General features: G+C 41.6%; 1 protein-coding gene across 1 annotated transcript; it reads left to right on the top strand.

Moving 5' to 3' along the window:
* Positions 1–956: 956 nt before the first annotated feature.
* Positions 957–19,538, top strand: zranb1b (zinc finger, RAN-binding domain containing 1b). Its single transcript, XM_086179537.1, has 10 exons — positions 957–1,334; positions 2,367–3,426; positions 8,517–8,704; positions 11,819–11,972; positions 12,769–12,840; positions 14,580–14,778; positions 15,644–15,764; positions 16,165–16,294; positions 17,489–17,718; positions 17,823–19,538. The coding sequence occupies exons 2-10, from the start codon at positions 2,454–2,456 to the stop codon at positions 18,039–18,041; spliced, it is 2,286 nt and encodes a 761-aa protein (XP_086035663.1). The 5' UTR covers positions 957–1,334; positions 2,367–2,453; the 3' UTR covers positions 18,042–19,538.
* The last annotated feature ends 782 nt before the right edge of the window (positions 19,539–20,320 follow it).

A 20,320-nucleotide genomic window follows, 5' to 3' on the forward strand; every position in this document is an offset into this window, starting at 1 on the left:
ATATACACTCTAAATGTATGAGGTTACCTTTCCCCGAGTGGGCCAACACCTCCCTCAAGTCAATCACAGCTAAGATGTTTGGCGCGTATCTGGATATGTGTGTATTCGATAAAAGTAGAAGGACTGGCCAAGCACAGAGAAAATGGCTCTTCAAGTGGGGGGATAATAAATGAGACATGCATATACAACATGATGGTGTTTGTTTTATTATGTGATACATTTAATATTGAGTAAAACATGAAGGTATTCTTTTGCATGCTTGACAGATGAAAACTGACTGATGCCATTTAAAAAAAAAAACAATTTGGGCTTTGTCTGTTACACTATATAGACACTGCAAAATTGATGCATTTGCAACAGTCTGCACAGAACCATAATTCATACATTTATTATATATGTCTATATGCGCCAAACCTACTGGAGCTTGTGTAAATTACATCACGCGGGTGGGACGGGCTTTCCCTGTAAAGGAGAGTTAAACACATGCATACATTTCTTTGACTTGGTAAAACACTCGTAAATGTCAACTTCAATTTTAGATCAAATTCCCATCATTAACGATAAAAGGTCGTCTAGAAGTGTTTCTCAAGCTGCTATGCATTACTGCAGACCGCTCGCTGCAGTATTTTTACGATGACATCATCTCTTATCCCCTTTGAGGAGATACCGCGTGGATGATTGCGATTGATGTTAGAAAAAATATATATGCTGAAATCATTTTCTTGGCTATTTCCATCAAATAATGAGCACATCAATGAAGAAGAAAAATTACAACACGCAATTAATGTTGTTATTACTGTGACATGTCACGTTTAAGTCTGTTTTGCTTTGACGGACCCCTTTAACAGTGGGAACGAGAGACGTGGATTCTGATTGGCTGCTGTGAGAGGATCCTCGCAAATCAGCCAATCACAGTAGTTGGCAGATTCAGGTGGTAAATCCTGATCCTGCCTCTGACTGTAACACGGCCCACAGCTCTCTACTCTCCCTCGTAGTGTATTTTTTAGCCGTGCCTCGGTCGCTTCCCTTCCCCTGGGCCGCCGCCATTAAAGCCTTCCAGCTTGGGTTTTGGAGATGAGGAACAGGATAAAAATGATTTAAAGCGTCAAATCAGAACACCATGGGACGGGAATAGGGAGGGTGGGAGGGGGGATTCTCGCTCCGGAGCGTGTATGGACCACCTAATTAAAAGGCGCCCAAAGAAGTAAATATGCGGTTAGTGTCGGCCAAGTAGCCAGTAGTTCGGATTGGAGTGGGTTTCTCCGGTCAGGGGGGAAAGGAAGCTCCGTTTGTTTTGGTTGCAAAACTGAGGAGTGTAAACACGGTCAAGCAAGGTAGGTCTTTAACATTCATTGTCGTATTTTATAATTGTCTAGGGCCTCGCAGACGGGTACAGTTATTGGAAAATTAAAACATAATCCCGTAATGTTAGCCAGCTAGCTTGCCTAGTTGTAATGTAATATAACTAACGGCTAACTAGTTAGCTAACACAGGCTATATCAGTTACTTAGTCGAGTCGCTGTAAATACACGTATCATGTCAGCTTGTTCCTGAATGTTTGACTTCTGAGAAACAACCTTATTTGCTTAAAAAAAACTGCTTCTTGTGTTATGTTCCATTATTATTTTTTCTCCCCCTGAAGAAAACATACACCTCTGGGAGGGGGGTTATGGTGTCGCGCTGATGTGTTGAATTTCTCACGGTGTGTTGGTAAACTTGGGAGGCGTGGTGTAAACACAGCTCTTATCAACTCATTAGCGAGCTACGTCCCTTAATTAATATTAACGCTACCCGTCGAGAGTGTAACTAACACATGCGGTTTGGAGAAGTGCTGTTATTAGTAGGTAAAAGGCTTTAGGGCGAATTTAATGTCAGTTGCCAGTGTCACGCGCCTTTCTGTTCGGTGTCTGGTTTCATGTGTCCTTGTGTCTCTCGTTACTCAGCTCGGTTGTACTTGGACACTTTAGCCTGGTGTATATAACTTACTGTATGTGTTTATAGCCAGTGTCAGGTTCTAATAGAAGCATGGGGGTTCAGTGTTTCGCTCCAGTCCCCGGCACTTGAGCATTGCTGTGTTTCATTTGTGCTATAAATTACTACCAGATCCAGAGCAGACTAGCTGCTTGAAAGTGTGTGAAAGTAAAGAACCAAATGTTGAGTGGTACAGGTAGTTGTATTGAAGCAGGATTTGGGGATTTAAAAAAAAAAATCATAAATGAAGTACCTGTTTTAAATGTTAAAAGTTGTTTTGAATTACACAGTTTGCCCTCACCTCTCATGAACGTTTCCCTTTGAGGCATTTTAGTAATATATTGTGCCAGGTTCAACATATCAAAATACCTTGTGTTTTTTTCTTCGTAACCCAGTATCCTGCTTGTCGTCTGCTTGAGAGTGGATCTGCCGAGCTGAGAGTCTCTGAACGGCAAGAAGTCTTCCTCAGCGGTGGCGCGACGATGACCGAGCTGGTTGTCAAGTGGGCCTGTGAATACTGCACATACGAGAACTGGCCGTCAGCCATCAAGTGCACCATGTGCCGCGCTCAGAGGCCCAGCGGGGGTGCCATCATTACTGAGGAGCCCTTCAAGAGCAGTCCTGCTCTGGATGCCAGTTTGCAGCAGTGGGACCCTGCCGGTCTAAGCAATAGCCCAACTCAGGGCGGCTCCAGCCTACTTATTTGTCCAGACTCCAGCGCCCGACCTCGTGTCCGCATTGCTGATGTTCCTGAGACAAGTAGCAAGTGGTCCTGCCACATGTGCACCTATCTAAACTGGCCCCGCGCCATCCGTTGCACACAATGTCTGTGCCAGAGGCAACAGGCTCAACAGCAGCAACATAGGCAACATGCTACCCATCAAGGACATCACACCCAGCAGCCACGCAGCCCCACTGAGTCACCCCAGACCTCCGGCTCTGGATGCCGCCCTGCTCCCTCAACCCCCACTACAGACCCTTGTGAGGAATATAATGACCGTAACAGGATCAACACTCATGTACAGCACTGGACCTGCACTGCCTGCACTTACGAAAACTGGTCAAAGGCACTAAAGTGTGTGGTGTGTGACCACCTAAGGCCAAATAGCCTGCTAGCTGAACCTATCGAGCTGGCGTCAGCACCTGAGAGCCAACAACCCTCTTCAAAACTTAACGAACAGGACAGGGACAACAGGAGGGGCATTGTTGGGAATGTGGGAGTGCAAGGAGTCGGAGGAGTGTTAGGTGGAGTGGTGGGCTGTAGCAGCAGCCAAAGGAGATCTCCACCTACCTTGAAACGGGACTCAGAAGTGAACATGGACTTTCAGAGGATCAATCTGGCATCAGGGGCTGGGATTGGGAGTAAAGAGGAGCTAGAAGTGGATTTCAAAAAACTGAAGCAGATTAAGAATAGGATGAGAAGGACTGATTGGCTGTTCCTCAACGCCTGTGTTGGTGAGTATCACTAATGAATGATTTAACTGACATATGCACAATCTCTGTTTCCCTGTTATGAGTTGGCCAAGAGGCTAAGTAAGTGACGTAAGATAGGGCAGCACTGGGATCTCCAAGAATGTGAGAATGATTATTATGGTTTAACCATTTGCAAGGTGATTAGCCACACTCCTGTTTATGAACCTATTATCTAAGTCCAGATGATTTTTATTCCTTCTGCTGATACCCTATGTTTCAAAATCCTCCAGGTCAACTTCCCCACATAAGTTGTTAGTGTCTGCCATACTGTAGACTGGCGAGTGTAGAGTGGGAGGATGAACATTTTCAGAACTAGTGATGGCTTTTTTTCTTCTCGCACCACTATTTCAGTGTTTCTTCTGCCTTTGCCATGACTACATAGAACTTGCTCTGCGCACCCACTCAACTTGCAGCTCCACTACACGATCTGTTTCCACAGTTCTCCCTGACAGCACAAATCTGACATCCACTCATGTGTTTGATATCTCAGGGTTGTTCTGTGCCAACACTGGGGCTCTTCACTACACAGGGAATTCCCTCATATCTGTCTTAGTTATTTTCTTGAAGGACCAAGTCTCTTCTGGATGTGATAGATTAGAAGGCTGACCCAGCTGTAGACCCAGAGGGCATAATCTGAGATGGAGATGTACTGAGGAGAGTCGGTCAAGTCCTCTCTGTTGCTAGGAAGGTTTCCCTGTCATTGAGGCATACACAGATGGATGTGTGTAAACAGTGGCCCCAGAGCAGTGTTGTGCTAGATGACTTGGCTTCCAAAGGGACATGCTCTACTAAAAATAACATAGCAGCCAAGTACAGTCAAAAATAAGTCTTGGGCAAAAGCAGTGACCTTCAACCCCGTATGACCTAGTATCAACTAAAGTGATGTTGCAGACATTTATGATGGTTGTGTGGGTGTCGGCTTGTTGAAACGAGCATCTGTTATACCCCAACACACTCACTTCGACAATTAAGATATAAATTGGTTCATGATTGTTCAGGTGTTTGCAGATAATTGGTTGCTTTTCAACATCAACGCTGACATGTTAGTGATCTTCTATGGTGTAAAGGGGTTCTGTTGTAATTTGATTTGTAAACTATGGTTCAAATTCTGAAACCTGATTCTTTACTCAGTTTATGAGCCACAAGATGACCTTTCTCCTAATTACAGAGGGGACTTGTTTGTACACTCATTTGTGCTGGCTCACAGTCTTATCTTTTAGTAGTTTGACACTTTCATGACTACTTTAGCACAAGGTTTGCCAAAAATGGTCATTCAAATCCAATAGAGAGACACAGGTGTAACAACCCGGATATTAGTCGTTCGCAGAAAATGCGACAAAAAGTTTGTGAGGCTTTCTTTTCATCAGCAATATAATTCACCAATGAACATCACAAAATTGCCATCGTTAGAAGTAAAAAGCTCATGCACAACTACAGCTTCACCACAACTGGTGTCATGCTTATTCTGTTTTTGGCGTGATGGCCCTTAATGTCAGGGACAATTCTTTTTTTTATTTTTGAGTCACTATTGAGTAATTGCTGTTTTGAATAAATGTACATGCGTAAATGATAATGTCTACATGTCAATAATAATAACTTTTGACCCACGTTCTTTACAACATGCAAGTCTTCTTAGAAAAAAAAAAGAGAATGTGGAGCATTAATTGTTAAACACATGCAAAGTAGAAGTTTTATTTAGTGACCTGGTTCAAGTATGGCTCTGCCTTCTGTTGACAACACTTCTCAGCTTTGGTCACTTTTGGTACTGAGACTTGTTCTTCCTTTGTGCTTTTACATCTCCTGTGATGTGACTGTCATCATAGTGGCATCATTTTTAGTGAGACATTTCATTTTACTATTGTGAAGGTTAAGCAAAAGTTAAAAAATAAGAAACATGATGACACTAGTCTTTGCTGGCTGAGAACAGATCAACACAGACCTCCTGCAGACTTTACCATGACAACTTCAAACACAAATGTTTCAGGTCTCTCCTCTAGTCCAGGTTCCCTTCAGAAAACCTGTGATACTACTGCAGCAGTTTCTGACAACCCCCCCATCTAGTGTGACCAGAAGTATAGCTTTGGCCTCCAGCTGTGTGCCTGTGCTTGCTCCTGTAAAGCAGGCACCTGGTTTTCTCTCCAATACAATGCAAATATTACAGTTGTGTATCTTTACATTTTGATTCTACTGCTGTTATTAATGCTGTTTGATGAACAGATCCAGTTACACAAGAAAAAGAGAGAGGGAAGGGGACACTGCGGTGGTGTTCGCATCTCATTAGAAATCTCATTTGTACATTAAATATTGAAAATGAGCACATGGGAAAAAAAACCTTTTAAATGGTTTGTTTTGCATTTTGGTAATACAATGATATGCTGCTGTAATTCATGTCAAGAGTGCTTTGATTTTGGTAATAGAATCTGTATGTTCAAAAGAAACAGGGTGTGGAGGAATATTTTGTTGCTGTTTTTTTATGCTTGAAGCTTCAGGTGTTTTGCTCACTTACCCAAAGAGACTCTATGTTGTTTCTGGATGTGACTGGGAAAGTTTGTGGCTGTGATTTTCACTGCTGTAACAACATCCCCAACCATAACAACAACAGCAGTTTGTTGATGCCAAAATGCCACGCATGCGCATCACTTCAATATGCATCTATGTGCTAAGTACTGCATCAATTTTTCTGTGATTCTCTGAGCTGATGAAGTCACATCTTCACGGATCGGTGAATAATTACCCCCTCCACCGAGTGAGTTGTACCTATGTACAGGTCTAAGTCTCCAATCCAGATTTAAGAACATGAAAGGAAACAGGAGTGTGGTCAAAGAAAGCCCATGTGAACAAAAGAGGAATGTGCAAACTCTTAACAAACCATGACCTACTTTTCAGTGAGGTGGTAGGTCTGACTGGAGCTGGCTGATAAGTTGAGGGGAAAAAATCTTCATCCTTTCAATTTTTTGCTGACAAACAATGCAAAGCTCTGTATTTTTTATATTAATGTCAGTTATTTAAATTGGATGTTTTCAGAGACAAGATGGCCATTGTTTAAACTCAACCTTTTAAGAAAAATAGTATTACTAATCAGAAATAAATAAGAGCTGTTGCTTGTTGCTGTTGCTTGGCCTGTTGATGTAACTCTTCTGTACTTTTTACTCTTTCCAAGTCATATTTTTGTGTTAGTACAAGCAGCATGCCCAGCATCATTGTAGGCAACTGTGCAAGAGCAGGAAGGATACAGGTGTAACTGGCCCTTCATGTTAATCTGGTGGCAATTTAGCCTCTCAGCCTCATGTCTAATAACCTCAATCATGGCTCAAGTGGATGTTGGTGTCTCAGGAAGGAATAAATTGAGGGAATCACAGATGAACTCGTGATGCATTACGACCCATGGTAGTATAACCAACTACCTAACTAACATAACATTCTGCCATAATCTATATATTGTGAGAAAGCAAATCTATGATACACAATATATGTATGACTGAGGAAGAAGAAAAAAATACACCTCAAAAGGTAAAAGCAGGAACTATTGATTATTCAATATGTTGTCTTGTCCGTTTCACAGAATTTGAAAACCGAGATGATACAATGAAGTGGCTAATTGTTGTGTAGTTCCTCCACACATGCTAGTCAGCATTGTAAGCTAAATGATAACATAGGGCTTGGGTTAAAACTCCAGCTCTTTTAATAAGGAATATTAATATTTGTTATGAATACACTGACACCAAATATCAATATTTTACAAGACTTACTCTTTTATAAAAACATTGATATTTGGCACATTAAAGGGAGTAGTGTGTTCTTTGATCTTTAGTTTGTTATCTGTCTTGTTGTATAGTGTATGAATAATTGCTTTGCGTGTTCTCTAATGGATCCGTGCAGCAGTACAGGGACACACCCTCGGCAGTGGAGTGTTTTGTGGAAAGTAGTTGTGATCCCTTTATCACACTGCGCTGCTATTGTGTAGTTTCTCTCTTCATCTCTCCTAGTGCTAGCCTGCTCCACATGGCACAGCGAGTCCTTCCACCCACTCCATGTCTCTCTCACTCTCTTTCTCTCAGTCACACACAGATTATGCAGCTGAGCATTGTGTGTGGTCTTTTGACGTGAGAACAAAAGCTCAGCAGTGTTTAATACTGTCAAATGTGCCAGAGAATACTATACGAGTATTTACTGTATTTGCTAGAAAAGGAAAGAGAATTTTTTTTTTTGCAGAGCTATTCTGTACTCAGATTAATTTAAGTGTTGAGGTTTGACTTTGACATAAAAGGACACTTTTCCAGATGATTTATTATGACAGGGTGGTTTACTTTGTCCGATGGAGAGTTGATTGAACTCATATTTACCTGATTATGCAACCATCCATGTTTCATTCTCAGTCGACTTTTATCAGTGTATTGCTTTGGTTTCCATGCTTTTCACTCCTTTTGAGATTAAAACATATTATGGACCAAAAGGTTACTGCTTCTCTCTGCGTGTGAAGCTTGAGCACTTAAAAAAAGAAGATGCTGTAATGTTTTTGTTGCATAAAGCCAGAAATGTTTCTCCTTTTGTTTTACTGACCAGATTGGTCAGTAGTTTTGTTTGTGTGCTGGAGGATGACATAAATGGCTGCGGTCGCTTCATAATGTTTTCACTTTGTACCCAAAACCATATAAAACAAACATCTGCATGTTTCTGCTGCAACATGTCTGTCAGCACTCATGCTAACCTCTGAGCCCAGCCATTAAAATCAGAAGAAATAATTGAGAGTGCCCTCCTATTGTCTTTCCCCTCCACTTTAAAGTCAGAAGTTCTTCACAACATTGGAGCGGCCACAGAGCACATTCTGGTCCCTTAATATTTCACACTCAGTGGTTGAGCACAGAATGTCCTCTGCACAAGGTTGTCCACAAAATACGTGGGCTAATTTTATATCCTTTGTGTCTATTCTTGATGCGATTATCTTCTCTTTTTTTTAACCAATGTTGACCAAGGGCTGTTAGTGATTGATGATAACGGTGATTCTTATTTTATATGTTTCTTGTACAACTGTTGTGTAAACTGTAATCAACCCCCTCCTCTTTCTCCATAAGGTGTGGTGGAAGGAGACCTGGCAGCTGTAGAGGCCTACAAATCATCCGGAGGTGACATCGCGAGGCAGTTAACCTCAGACGAGGTGCGGCTGTTGAATCGTTCATCTGCGTTTGATGACGGCTTCACGCTGGTTCACTTAGCCATCCGCTTCCAGAGGCAGGATATGCTGGCTGTGCTACTCACAGAGGTCAGTGCAGACAACCGATAGAATGTTACTCTTTCCCTCTCCACATAATGTCAGGAATCACCTGTCGAAACTACGGCTGCTGGAGGAGGGTTTCCCTTTAATGTTATGTTTGGCATTTTTGAAACTGCAGGGAGACAGGACATGTTTTTAAAAATATGACTAACTTTTTCGTTTACTTTGTCAAAGTTCTCACACCATGTCACTTCTAAACACACAGCAGTAGATCACAACTACCAACTGAACAGCTTTCACAACTGGTTTTTCATGTTCCCTTTACACCTTCTGTCATAACTGAGTGCAATTTTCAAAATTTACTTCAGGACATAAATTAGATGGGACACTCAGAGAGAGTGGACCTCCGTCAACGTCCGCTCTTGCAAACGTGTCAGGATCCTTACTAAATCCTAAATGCAACATGACACAAAAAGGTCTGCTTTACTGGGTTTTTTTTGTTGTTGTTTTTTTTTGTCGTGGCATTGATGTGCTGCACAGTTCCATTAGCATCACGCAAGTGACAGTAATGATAACAAGAACACATAGTGGAAATGTATTTGAATATCTATTTTGTGTCCATAGAAAGATACATGCGCATTTCATTGTAAAAGAGACCTTGTTTGATCTCTTTCCTCCCTGTAGTTAGTGCTAGATTGAGAACTACAGACATGCAGTTTCTCGGAGTGAGATCAGCCGAAGAGTTCATAAGTGTTATTGCCTAATTTTGATACACATATTAGGTAACAGCCAAACATTTCCAGAAAATACTTTTTTTTGGTTGCACAAACTGCTAATCACTCTGCAGCAGTGTTCTACTGTAATTTCCAATGATGTTGTGTAACTTGTGTCATCTCGATGCAGTGCAACACAGTCCCATGCAAGAACTTGCACAATGGACATCAGCTGTAGTCCTGCTGTATATTTTTTACATTTGAAATCTGTTTGAGCCTTTTTCATAATTTGATTACATATTTGAATTTAGAAGATTAGTGTAGAGTCTCATTTAGAGGAAGGGCTCAATAGAAACGGAGTGGAGCTCCATACGGAGGTTAATGCTGCCCCTCCAGTCATTCACAACACTGCTGCCAGTTCTAGTGACTGTCAGGCCAAATCGTAGTGACTTTCCACTGTAGGGAGACAACAGAGTTGCACCACAGCTCTCTCCTCTGCTCAGTTAGTGGCAGTGAAGCAGAGCAGGACATTCAGTTCACAATGGCTGCTGACACACAACTTGAGTCAGCTGAGTGATCTCGTTACATGTGAAAATCTCAGTGCTGAAATCTCTGCACAGCTTCTGTCGTAATGTTTATGGGGATTTTTTTCAGATGTGGTGGTGGTTGTAGCAGTGCAGAGCAGCAGTATGAGAGTGTCTTTTAATTTTCCAGAATTTGTCTTGATGACAAATGCAGGCTCGTCAGTTTTTGATAGAAACAAACAAGTTTTAAGATCATACACACGACTGGCTTTGACCAACCAACTCACCAAAAGGTTCCAGTCCTTGTGGACTCCCAGGTCTCTGTAGAAAGAGGGCTCATTGAAATCGTGTTTGTGTCAGCTGCTGCGTGCTCATGCCTGAGGTGGATTGCAGCTTTCTTTCTGACGGGACTGTTATCCGAGATTATCTGTATACACACCTCTCCTCCCACACTCACAGCCACTGTCCCAGTTTCCTTTCAGAGCGGGTCAGTGAGTAACCAGTGAGACACTGTATCATGCCCCTAAAAATATTCAGGGCTGACAATTGTTTGAATAGCTCACATATTTCTTTAGTCCTAACGGGAACATAGATTGAATAAATGAATGTAACATTCATTCAGGTCAGAGTCTCTTACCTAGAAACACAAAATGGGTTCAACTATGCGGGAAAAATCATTTCACTGAGATCCACTGACTTGTGCAAAGTTCTAAAGTGGTATGTTTCTATCATTGGCTTTTACACATATATATACACATACATACATACATACATACATACATACATACATACATACATACATACATACATGCAAATGTATATATACACATTACATAATAAATAAATAAATATATTAATATACATACATATATTTGTGTGTGTATATATATATATATATATATGCACACACGTATATGTGTGTGTGTATGTATATATATATGTGTGTGTGTGTGTGTATATATGTATGTGTATATATATGTATGTATATATATGTATATATATGTGTGTGTGTGTATATATATGTATGTATGTATATATGTATGTATGTATATGTATGTGTATGTATGTATGTATGTATATATATATATATATGTATGTATATATATGTATATATATGTATGTATATATATGTGTATGTATATATATGTATATATATGTATGTATGTGTGTATATGTATGTGAGGTGTGGGTGTGTTTGTCTAATTTAAGGCATCCCCATTCCCCGTTATCCTCTCTGTGCCTTTTTCTGTGTGTATAAAACATACTTTAACGCTAAATAAACCCACATGATTACCTTTGGACTGTGTCCTTACTCAGTTTGCGAAGAGGCTTTTCATACAGTTGCGGAAAAGTTCCCAAATCTCTGGTAGTAACTTCATTACCTCTGCAAAGAAGGTCACGTTTTCAGTACCATTGGTCCGTCTGTCAACAGAATCACACAAAACATATGTGACCAATTTTAATCAGACCAAACTGGAAGAGTGTACCCCAGGCAAAGGAAGAACCCAGTAAATTTTGGGCCAGAGCCGTTTAACATAGTCAGAATGTTTTTTTTTAACTGGTTTGGCTGAGGTATGTGCTCTCCTAGCGCCCTCCAGTTTCTTATGGTTTAAACATCCAGAGGCTTAAACTCTTTGTCTTCTTCTACTGCCTTGGCAGATTTCTTGATTTCTCTTCTTAACTTAAAAAAGGGAAAAGCTGGAATCAGATCTTAAATTGAGTGAGGACTTATTTAGGCAGCGAGTGGTTCTGTTCCTCTTAGACAATTGAACACAATTTTTTTTCTTAATATCTACTAGTTTCTTGTGAAAAATAGCCTTTCACAATTGTTATACTTACTCTCACTTATTACTTTGGCCTCTTTTTCTTTTATTTTTTTATCTATTAAGTGCTGTCTGTCCTTCCTGCTCTTCCTGCCCGTGTAGGTGTCCCAGCAGGCTGCCAAGTGTATTCCAGCCATGGTGTGTCCTGAGCTGACGGAGCAGATTCGCCGTGAGGTAGCAGCCTCTCTTCATCAGCGCAAAGGAGACTTCACCTGCTATTTCCTCACAGACCTGGTGACCTTCACTCTGCCTGCAGGTCAGCAAACAAACAAACAAACAAACAAACAAACAAGACTGGAACAGAACCTCTTTAGTGGAACTGTGCTGCTGTCAAGTCTTTCACAGAGTATTTTCTTTATTATATATAAGTGGAAATTAAACTGTCTGTCTGCCCGTCCCTTCTGGCTGGCCAAGAATGTGATAGAATACTCATTTTGTTTACTTGTGGGCTATGAAATTGCTTGTTGTTAAGATGCTGAAGGGACATAATGAAACACTTGTCCGATTCCAACTGCCAGAAGACGGAGGCCTCCTCCGACTCACTGTCGCAGTATTGTTCTTGTACAGTGTCAACCAGCGCACCAACTACATGTCTGTAATTCATAACAAAGCTATATTAAACGTGTTTGACAATCTCTTTCTTGAACATTTTATGCACACAATGTCGTTTCTGTCTTAATTTCTGTGTGTGGATTTGCTATTATTCTTTAGTCTGTTGTTGGTCGCTAAGCTAAGGATTTTTGTTGTGCAGTGTGGTTAGGACAATACAGACCTTGGCTTCTGGCCACCATAGAGTCATTCTGTTCTGTTCCACATAGTCGATGCATTCATTTATTTTAGCAAAAGAATAAGCTTCTGTGTTGACAAGGGCTCTGTGCATGTAGAGAAAGCAGCTGCATGGAAAGAACAAAACACGTGGCTTGAGTTGAAATAAGGATTTTGTAGTTGGCCCTCTTCATATTTATTGGTTTTAAAAGTTTTTTTTTTTTTTTTTTTTTCCCCTTCTCTTGATATGTTACTTATTATTTTCCCCTTTGGTTCTTTTGTTTCAGACATTGAGGACCTGCCCCCAGCTGTTCAGGAAAAACTCTTTGATGAGGTGCTGGACCGAGATGTACAGAAAGGTGAACTATTCACTGTATTGCAGTCGTAGCTGATGCATGCTGTGCTTACATGCAAATATAATTGCTATAATAGAGAGAAACCAGATCCAGGATGATGACGATGGTCTGGCAAACAGAGGGAGCCCCCTCACATCCTCCACACTCGAGCTGGAACAATGCTGAACACTGACAATGTTTTATTACTTGTTCTTTTCTCTTGACAACGCTGCGTGTTCTCTTTGCGTCTGTGTGTACAGTCGGTGTGTACCAGTTGATTATGAATATGTGTGATCTGCACTCTTCTTCAACCCTCTCAGTTAACCTTCAAGAGTCTCTTTAGTTGGGTCTGTGTGCATGTTGGCAATCACTTTAGGCAGAAGCAGGATTTATTAATGCTAATTTGAACACAAATCAGTCTCCTTTTCCAGGTTAATGGATTAAGAGAAGGCATTAAAAATGGGTTTAAATCTGATTACACTGCATTGTAAACCGCCTCTGACTCCCTAAAGGAAGCATGCGTGTGTGAGTGTGATTGAAACTGAACAAAACCATATCGATCTCTTGTTGTCACTGCTTCCCAAACTAAAAGCATTTCTTTTAAATGAAACACTTAAACAAAATCTCATTCTTTTTTAAATTTCAAGCACGTGCACAGTTAGACTTTCCCCTTGGAGACAGCTTGTTGTCTCAAGACACTACCAGCTCAGATGCTCCATCCCCTCTAAAAAAAAAAAAAAAAAAAAAAAAATACATCTGTCAAAGCAGCAGCATTGAATTGTTTAAGGGTTTAATTAAAGGGAAACAGTCAATATTTTTCATGAAGCTTTGAATCATGACAGAGTGAGTTGTATATGCAAATGAGCAGTGATAAACTTCCCTGGATGTTGCCTGCACCCAGAGCTCCTCTTCATCGTCCAAATTAATAGACAGAAGTGCAGTGCCATCCAGCAACGAGCAGCCTGGGAAGGCAACGAGCCAAGGTTTCTACCCCGAGAATACTCTTTCTCTAGTTGTGTACCAGGAATTTCAACATATTTGCAAGGATCTACTCCAAAGGCAGCCTGGTTTTAAAATAACATTCTTTCCAGTGATGAAACCTGTCTTTAATATAAATCCTAAACATTTAAATTATGGTAGAAGCATGAGAGGGAATCTGATGAAAGATGACGTGCACATGCTAAACTCATCATCAACCGTACATGCAGACGTTTTCAGCTGAAGGGCATTTAAAAAGAAGTACAAGTCAAAACATTCAGTCGTTTAGTGGTCACCATTACTTGAATTAAAAAAAGAAAGTGCTGTTACGTGGGTGGCCAGTTGTGCTGCTATAATGTCCTTTTTTTTAGAGTTTACGTGAGAAAAAGACTGCTTTTATTTGCACTTTGTCAAATTCTTCTGCCATTAAGACATGCAGGCACACTTGATATGCTTTTTTTTTTTTTTTTTGTCTTCTGTCCCGTTTTAGAAAATTGCCTCATTTTCTTGCGGTTTGATGCCGTATCACGCGCGTGTAACCTGACTTCACCCTTGGTGTTCCTGCAGTCTCTTGTGTCAGATCTATTTTGACAGGTGTGAGTCGTCATTAACCTCCATACAAATGCCTTTTCAAATGCCATCACCTGTCTTACAAAGAAAAACCTCCTCTCGCCCCTCACCGTCAGATTTCTAAGGACAGTATGTTTTCTTTGACGTCATGTCGTTGCTACCGCTAAAAACACATCAAAGTTTTGACGCTCAGCTCTCCCTCCCTGCTCATTCAGAACTGGAAGAGGAGTCTCCCATCATAAACTGGTCCTTGGAGCTCGGGACGAGGCTGGATAGCCGGCTGTATGCCCTGTGGAATCGCACGGCCGGAGACTGTCTGCTGGACTCGGTGCTGCAGGCTACATGGGGCATCTATGACAAGGACTCGGTGCTCCGTAAGACCCTCCACGACAGCCTGCATGACTGTTCTCACTGGTGAGGCTCCCCGACTGGACTAGGATTACAAAACAGCCTAAACGTTAAATCTGCTGTTTCCATTTTCTCTACTTGTTCCACTACTGGCTCCACACTCTCAACTTCAGAATTAATGTAAACAAACAGTTTTTTTTTTAATGTTTTCAATGAAGATACTTGTAAAAAAAAATATAGAAAAAAAGTGTTCTGTTTAAGAAGCAGATTAAAATGCTTTTAGGCTCTTTAAGTAGACTATTGACTTGATTCATTGTGCTTCAGCATGTTTTTTGCTACTTTGTCAAGATGTATTCAAACCTTCCTCCCAAGAGCACTTGTTTTTGTAATGTTAACTAGGATCAAGAAGCCGTCCCGCTCTGTTTTTTCATATTTTAATTGTATTTTAGTGTCAAGCTCAAGCCACAACACCTAAACAACATTAACATTTAAGTCTAGCATTGCGGCACATTTCATGACTGTTTGAAATCTGGTCTCATGCGAAGATCCTAAACCTTGATGTGGAAATGATAGTCTTTTAGTAGAGAAGACACACAATTAAGAGGAGTTGAAGCAACTCTCCCTGTTGTTTACATGCGGGAGCTCTAAAACAAATGAAGGCCTGAGACCGGCTCCACGTGTCTCCCAAAGCCAGCGTGATTTGTGGTTAACTGAGGGGCCTCTCAAAGACAAAATGACTATGTAGTAGTAATGGCTAATCACCATCCAACCGAAGCTGCAACACAGATGGAGGAACGCAGAGAAAAGCTGGCACTCACTCGTCTACAGGGAGGTGTAATAGCATCACAGCTTAAAGCGTGTGTGTGTGTGTGTGTGTGTGTGTGTGTGTGTGTGTGTGTGTGTGTGTGTGTGTGTGTGTGTGCGCGCGCAGGTTTTACACACGCTGGAAGGAATGGGAATCATGGTATTCCCAAAGTTTCGGCTTGCACTTTTCACTCCGGGAGGAGCAGTGGCAGGAGGACTGGGCTTTTATCCTCTCCCTGGCTAGTCAGGTATGTACACATTCACTCTCACAAAACACACACACATACACACTCGTCAAAATATGCTTAAAATGCGACACACAAATGAATTGTGAATTATGCATGAAGCTCGACTGCTCTTACCACAATACACTTCATCTGTAATGCCCTTTGAAAGTGCATCCTGTCTGTCATCAGCACTTCTTCTCTGCCTCCCATTGCTCCGTGTGACCTCATAGACCAAGTATTTGGGCGGGTTGTTATTATATCAGGGTGTGAAAGTGCAGTAATTGTGTGTGTTTTTGAATGTTTAAAAGGCTGGGAGTATGCTGGCTTTACTTGGCACAGCGAGTGTACAGTATTTAAGATTCTGTGCTTTGTAGTTTGACTGGCCCCAGCTTTCTAATTGCGTCTATGTTGTGTTTTACAGCCAGGATCCAGCTTGGAACAGACCCATATTTTTGTTCTTGCACACATACTTCGTAGGCCAATCATCGTCTACGGAGTGAAGTATTACAAAAGTTTCCGTGGGGAAACGCTTGGGTACACCCGTTTTCAAGGTGAGCAGTGTGTTCTCTCTGGTTGAATATCGATAAATATGGATTGTAATTTCCCCTCCAGCGGGCGTCGGAGGACTAGAGCTCCTCTGTGAAATAGCTGCAGCCTACGTATGTCTGCATAACTGACATAGTTGACATAGCTGTCTCTGATCTCCCGCTAAATTACAGTTTGCAACTCGTATCAGGTTAGGTTCTTTAATTTAGGAGGTATTCAGGGGCTATTTAAAAAAAAGAAAAAAAGAACAACACCACAAAACACCTCATCTGTCCTACAGAAGTGTGTAGCAATGCAAGGAAACACACCCAGATATGAACATACGTAAACCATCAGATCCCCAAAGTCCCAACAATCCTGTGAGAGTGGGGTCCACCTTTGTGGCGTGCAGTAAAAAGAGTCTGGCTTTAATTTGCCTGTTGACTGCGTTGTAGTGGGGATGATGAAAGTGGCCTGTAAGCGCCGGCTGCTTGCGGCGGAGCCCCCTCCTCACGGAACAGCCATTTACTCCCGCCAGGAGCCCGAGTACACCAGAGCCAGAGAGCTGTGTACGTTGGCGCCTATGGAGGGGTGGTGGGCTCCAAGTGTGGCCCGTAACAGTATCGCGGTTACTTGGGGAGAGGGTTGCTCGATGCTGGTGTCGGTTACGGTGGTGAGGAGCTGACAGAGCCGCCTGGTGTGTTAGAGAAATAAGAAACTCCCCCACTTACATGATGCATAATCACTGGCATTTATTGCTCCTACTTCAATGTATGTCTTCATGTAGAGAGTGAATACACGGCTGATGGAGGGTGTGATATGATCTCAGATCTGATGTTTGCTATGGTTGCTTAGCTCAAAGCGGCTATATGCAATGTTTGCAAAGAGCGTGTGCCAGCACATCAAAGCTCCTCCCCCTGATGCCTCTGTTTCAGCCGTTACCCAAAGCTCATGGCTCTAAGTGATGTTTTGAATGTGAATCAACTACTAAAGTGAGAGCTTTGCTCTCTGGCCCAGTTTTATGTCCTTGTCTTGAGGTAACGTTCTGTTGTTTATAGTAGGAGTATGAGGCGCTAGCTTGTTTACGGGGTTACACATCATTTGAAGTAATCCAGAACCACATCAAAGTTACAGTGGCAGACTGTATGTTGTACAGGGAAGATGATCCCATGTCATAACCTGGACAAACGCCATCTGTTTGGTGTCTCGCCATTTTGCAGGTGTGTACTTGCCCCTTTTGTGGGAGCAGAGTTTCTGCTGGAAAAGCCCCATCGCTCTGGGCTACACTCGGGGCCACTTCTCAGCGCTGGTGGCCATGGAGAACGACGGCTTTGACAATCGCGGCGCGGGCGCCAACCTCAACACAGATGACGACGTGACGGTCACGTTCTTGCCGCTGGTGGACAGTGAGAGGAAGCTGCTTCACATCCACTTCCTCTCTGCACAGGAAGTAAGGGCCTCAACTTTTACTCCTCTTGGTTCAGCAGTAGCTTTATCAATCTGAGTGTTTGATATTATACATCTGACAGCCCACTGTCTCGCCCTGTTCCTCAGATGGGTAACGAGGAGCAGCAGGAGAAGCTACTGCGGGAGTGGTTGGACTGCTGTGTGACGGAGGGCGGTGTCCTGGTGGCTCTTCAGAAGAGCTCGCGCCGCCGCAACCACCCGCTCATCACCCAGATGGTTGAGAAGTGGCTGGATGGCTACCGGCAGATCCGAGCCTGCGCCTCTTTGTCTGACGGCGAGGAGGAGGAAGACGACGACGACGAGTGACAGAACTGAAGCGGTCCGCGTCTGTGGGCAGGACCCCACACCTACAAATGTTCCTTTGTTTTTGACCTTTATTTTTGCTTTCCTGACACGGACAAACTGTGAAGGTCTTCAGAGGAGGACAGGGAAGCACGGGCCCCCCGACTCACCTCCCACCTCAGACAGAAGACGTCATCAACACGTGGGACTGACTAAACTCTACTGCTGCAACATACGGACTGAGAATAAAGGTTTACCAATGCAAATGAGCTTTGAGTTGTTTTGATTTTCAAATGTAAAGGAAAAAAGGAGTCTTTATCCTAGATGTAAATGCATGTGGTTGTTTAAAACAAGTATAAGGAAATATACCAGCATTGATTGAACTCAACACTTTATATCTGTTCAGTATGGGCACTGACAAAAAGCACATTTCCAAATTGAACTTTTTGATGTATTTTCCAGTCGGGCAGGGACGAAGCCAATATCATCTTTAGAAAACCAGAGATTGTGTAATAATAAATTACTTTAATCCTTAAGCACTGCACATTTAATAATAATAAAAACATTTCTATATTAATATCATTGCTTGAACAAGGTCATATATGAAGCTCTTGAAAAGTCACATCTATACTCACCAAGGTTTGGCACGTAAATGTGGATCTTCGGTTTTTGTCCAGACTGATTGAACTGAGAAGTGTGTGTGTGTGTGTGCGTGCGCGCGGGTTTTTTCCCTTCTCAATTTACTCTACATATTTATTGTTTGTAATACCTATTTGAGCTAATAAGAGCTTTCTGTATATTTTTTTTCCTCCTTAATGTGGGTTTGTTATTCTCGCAATCTTGATGAAGACACGTTGAACAGAAACACTGTTGTTGTGAGGAAATCATGACCATCGGTTTACTTTTGTTGTTGATTTTTATTTTTAGTACCTCATCCAGATGCCTAAAACCTGGTGCTTTTTTTTAAGGGGGGGGGGGGGGGAATTGGGGGCTAGTGAGACGCATTCAATGTCGTACGTGAAACCCAGAGTCACGTTAATCTCCTGCTTCCTCTTTGTCCCTTTATAGCATGTGTCGTCCGACTTCACCCTCATCGTTCACCCCGTGACACTCGTTTGTCGTCTTTATGTGAAAACCACGTCTATGTTTAAAAAGTCTTTGTGAGAGGCTGCAACATATAAAACCAAAGCTGACAGAAAAAAAAAATACTACGAAAAAAAACCACGAGTTGTTACCTTTGTTTTTATTTTTGCCGTGAATGTTTGCTTTTTTTGTGTTTGTTTTTCTTGCCATCTCCTAGTGTAAGCTTACATGTTCCATTCAAGTCATTCACACTTTGAGCATCACCTGTATGTTGCTTTGTATTTATGCAATAGTTGCAGTTGTGACCATGATGGTTTGTGGATTTAGGCCTGACATCACTATACAGAGTGTAACACAAAGATCAGGCAAAAATAAGGAATTCAAAAAAAAAAGAAGAAAATAAAGGAAAACCTTTTTGAATGTCCAAATTAACCGTTTCCTGTCACATATTTTCTAGACATTTACATTCGTGTCTTTTAACGTCGCAGAAAATTAAACAAATGAGCCCTGAACTTCTATTCGCTCAGATTTCAATCGCCCTCTAGTGGACATAAACTACATTACACCCGCAGACAAAACAAGTGAATTGAAGGTCATATATATATGTTTAGAAATCTATTTTAATCAAAACTGGAGCACCTTTAAATATTAACTATGATTTCGAGGAAGCATCCAAAAGTGTTGTTCAGTAAAAAGAAACACGTTAATTGTTCACGTGCATTTCTAGGTCATTTAAAACTACTTATTTGATGTCTGATTTGTGGCCTTTAAAAAAGTAGCTTGTAGCATTATTTCCATTGTTTGATGAATACTGCAACAATTTTTTTTGGATCCACAGAAACTCTGGAAATATTGACAATTATTATTTTATTTTTCCCTACAAAAAAGACAGCTGTCCAGCTTGTTCTCGCAGAGGAAAGGGGAAATGAAAATAATGAAATTCGGACTTTTTTCTTCAAAGACAAACCATGCACATGAACTCCACTTATACAAACTCCCACTCATCTGATTCTAAAGTTAATATTTAACTGCCAAACTAATTATCAATTGAGACCCGTTTGGACGACTGACTCGCTCCATGCAGATTAACTCGTTTACATCAGACATATTAGTTTGATTGGACTATTAATCTGATTATTTTTGGAATATTAGGGCCCATATAAACGCAGCAGTGGGTGCAGAAAAATGATGAAAACGTCACTCCGGATTCATCCGCTCGA

The sequence above is a fragment of the Aulostomus chinensis genome, chromosome 16, assembly GCF_037954235.1.
Source record: "Aulostomus chinensis isolate RoL2024-O1b breed Wild chromosome 16, RoL_Achi_v1.0, whole genome shotgun sequence".
Lineage (NCBI taxonomy): Eukaryota > Metazoa > Chordata > Actinopteri > Syngnathiformes > Aulostomidae > Aulostomus > Aulostomus chinensis.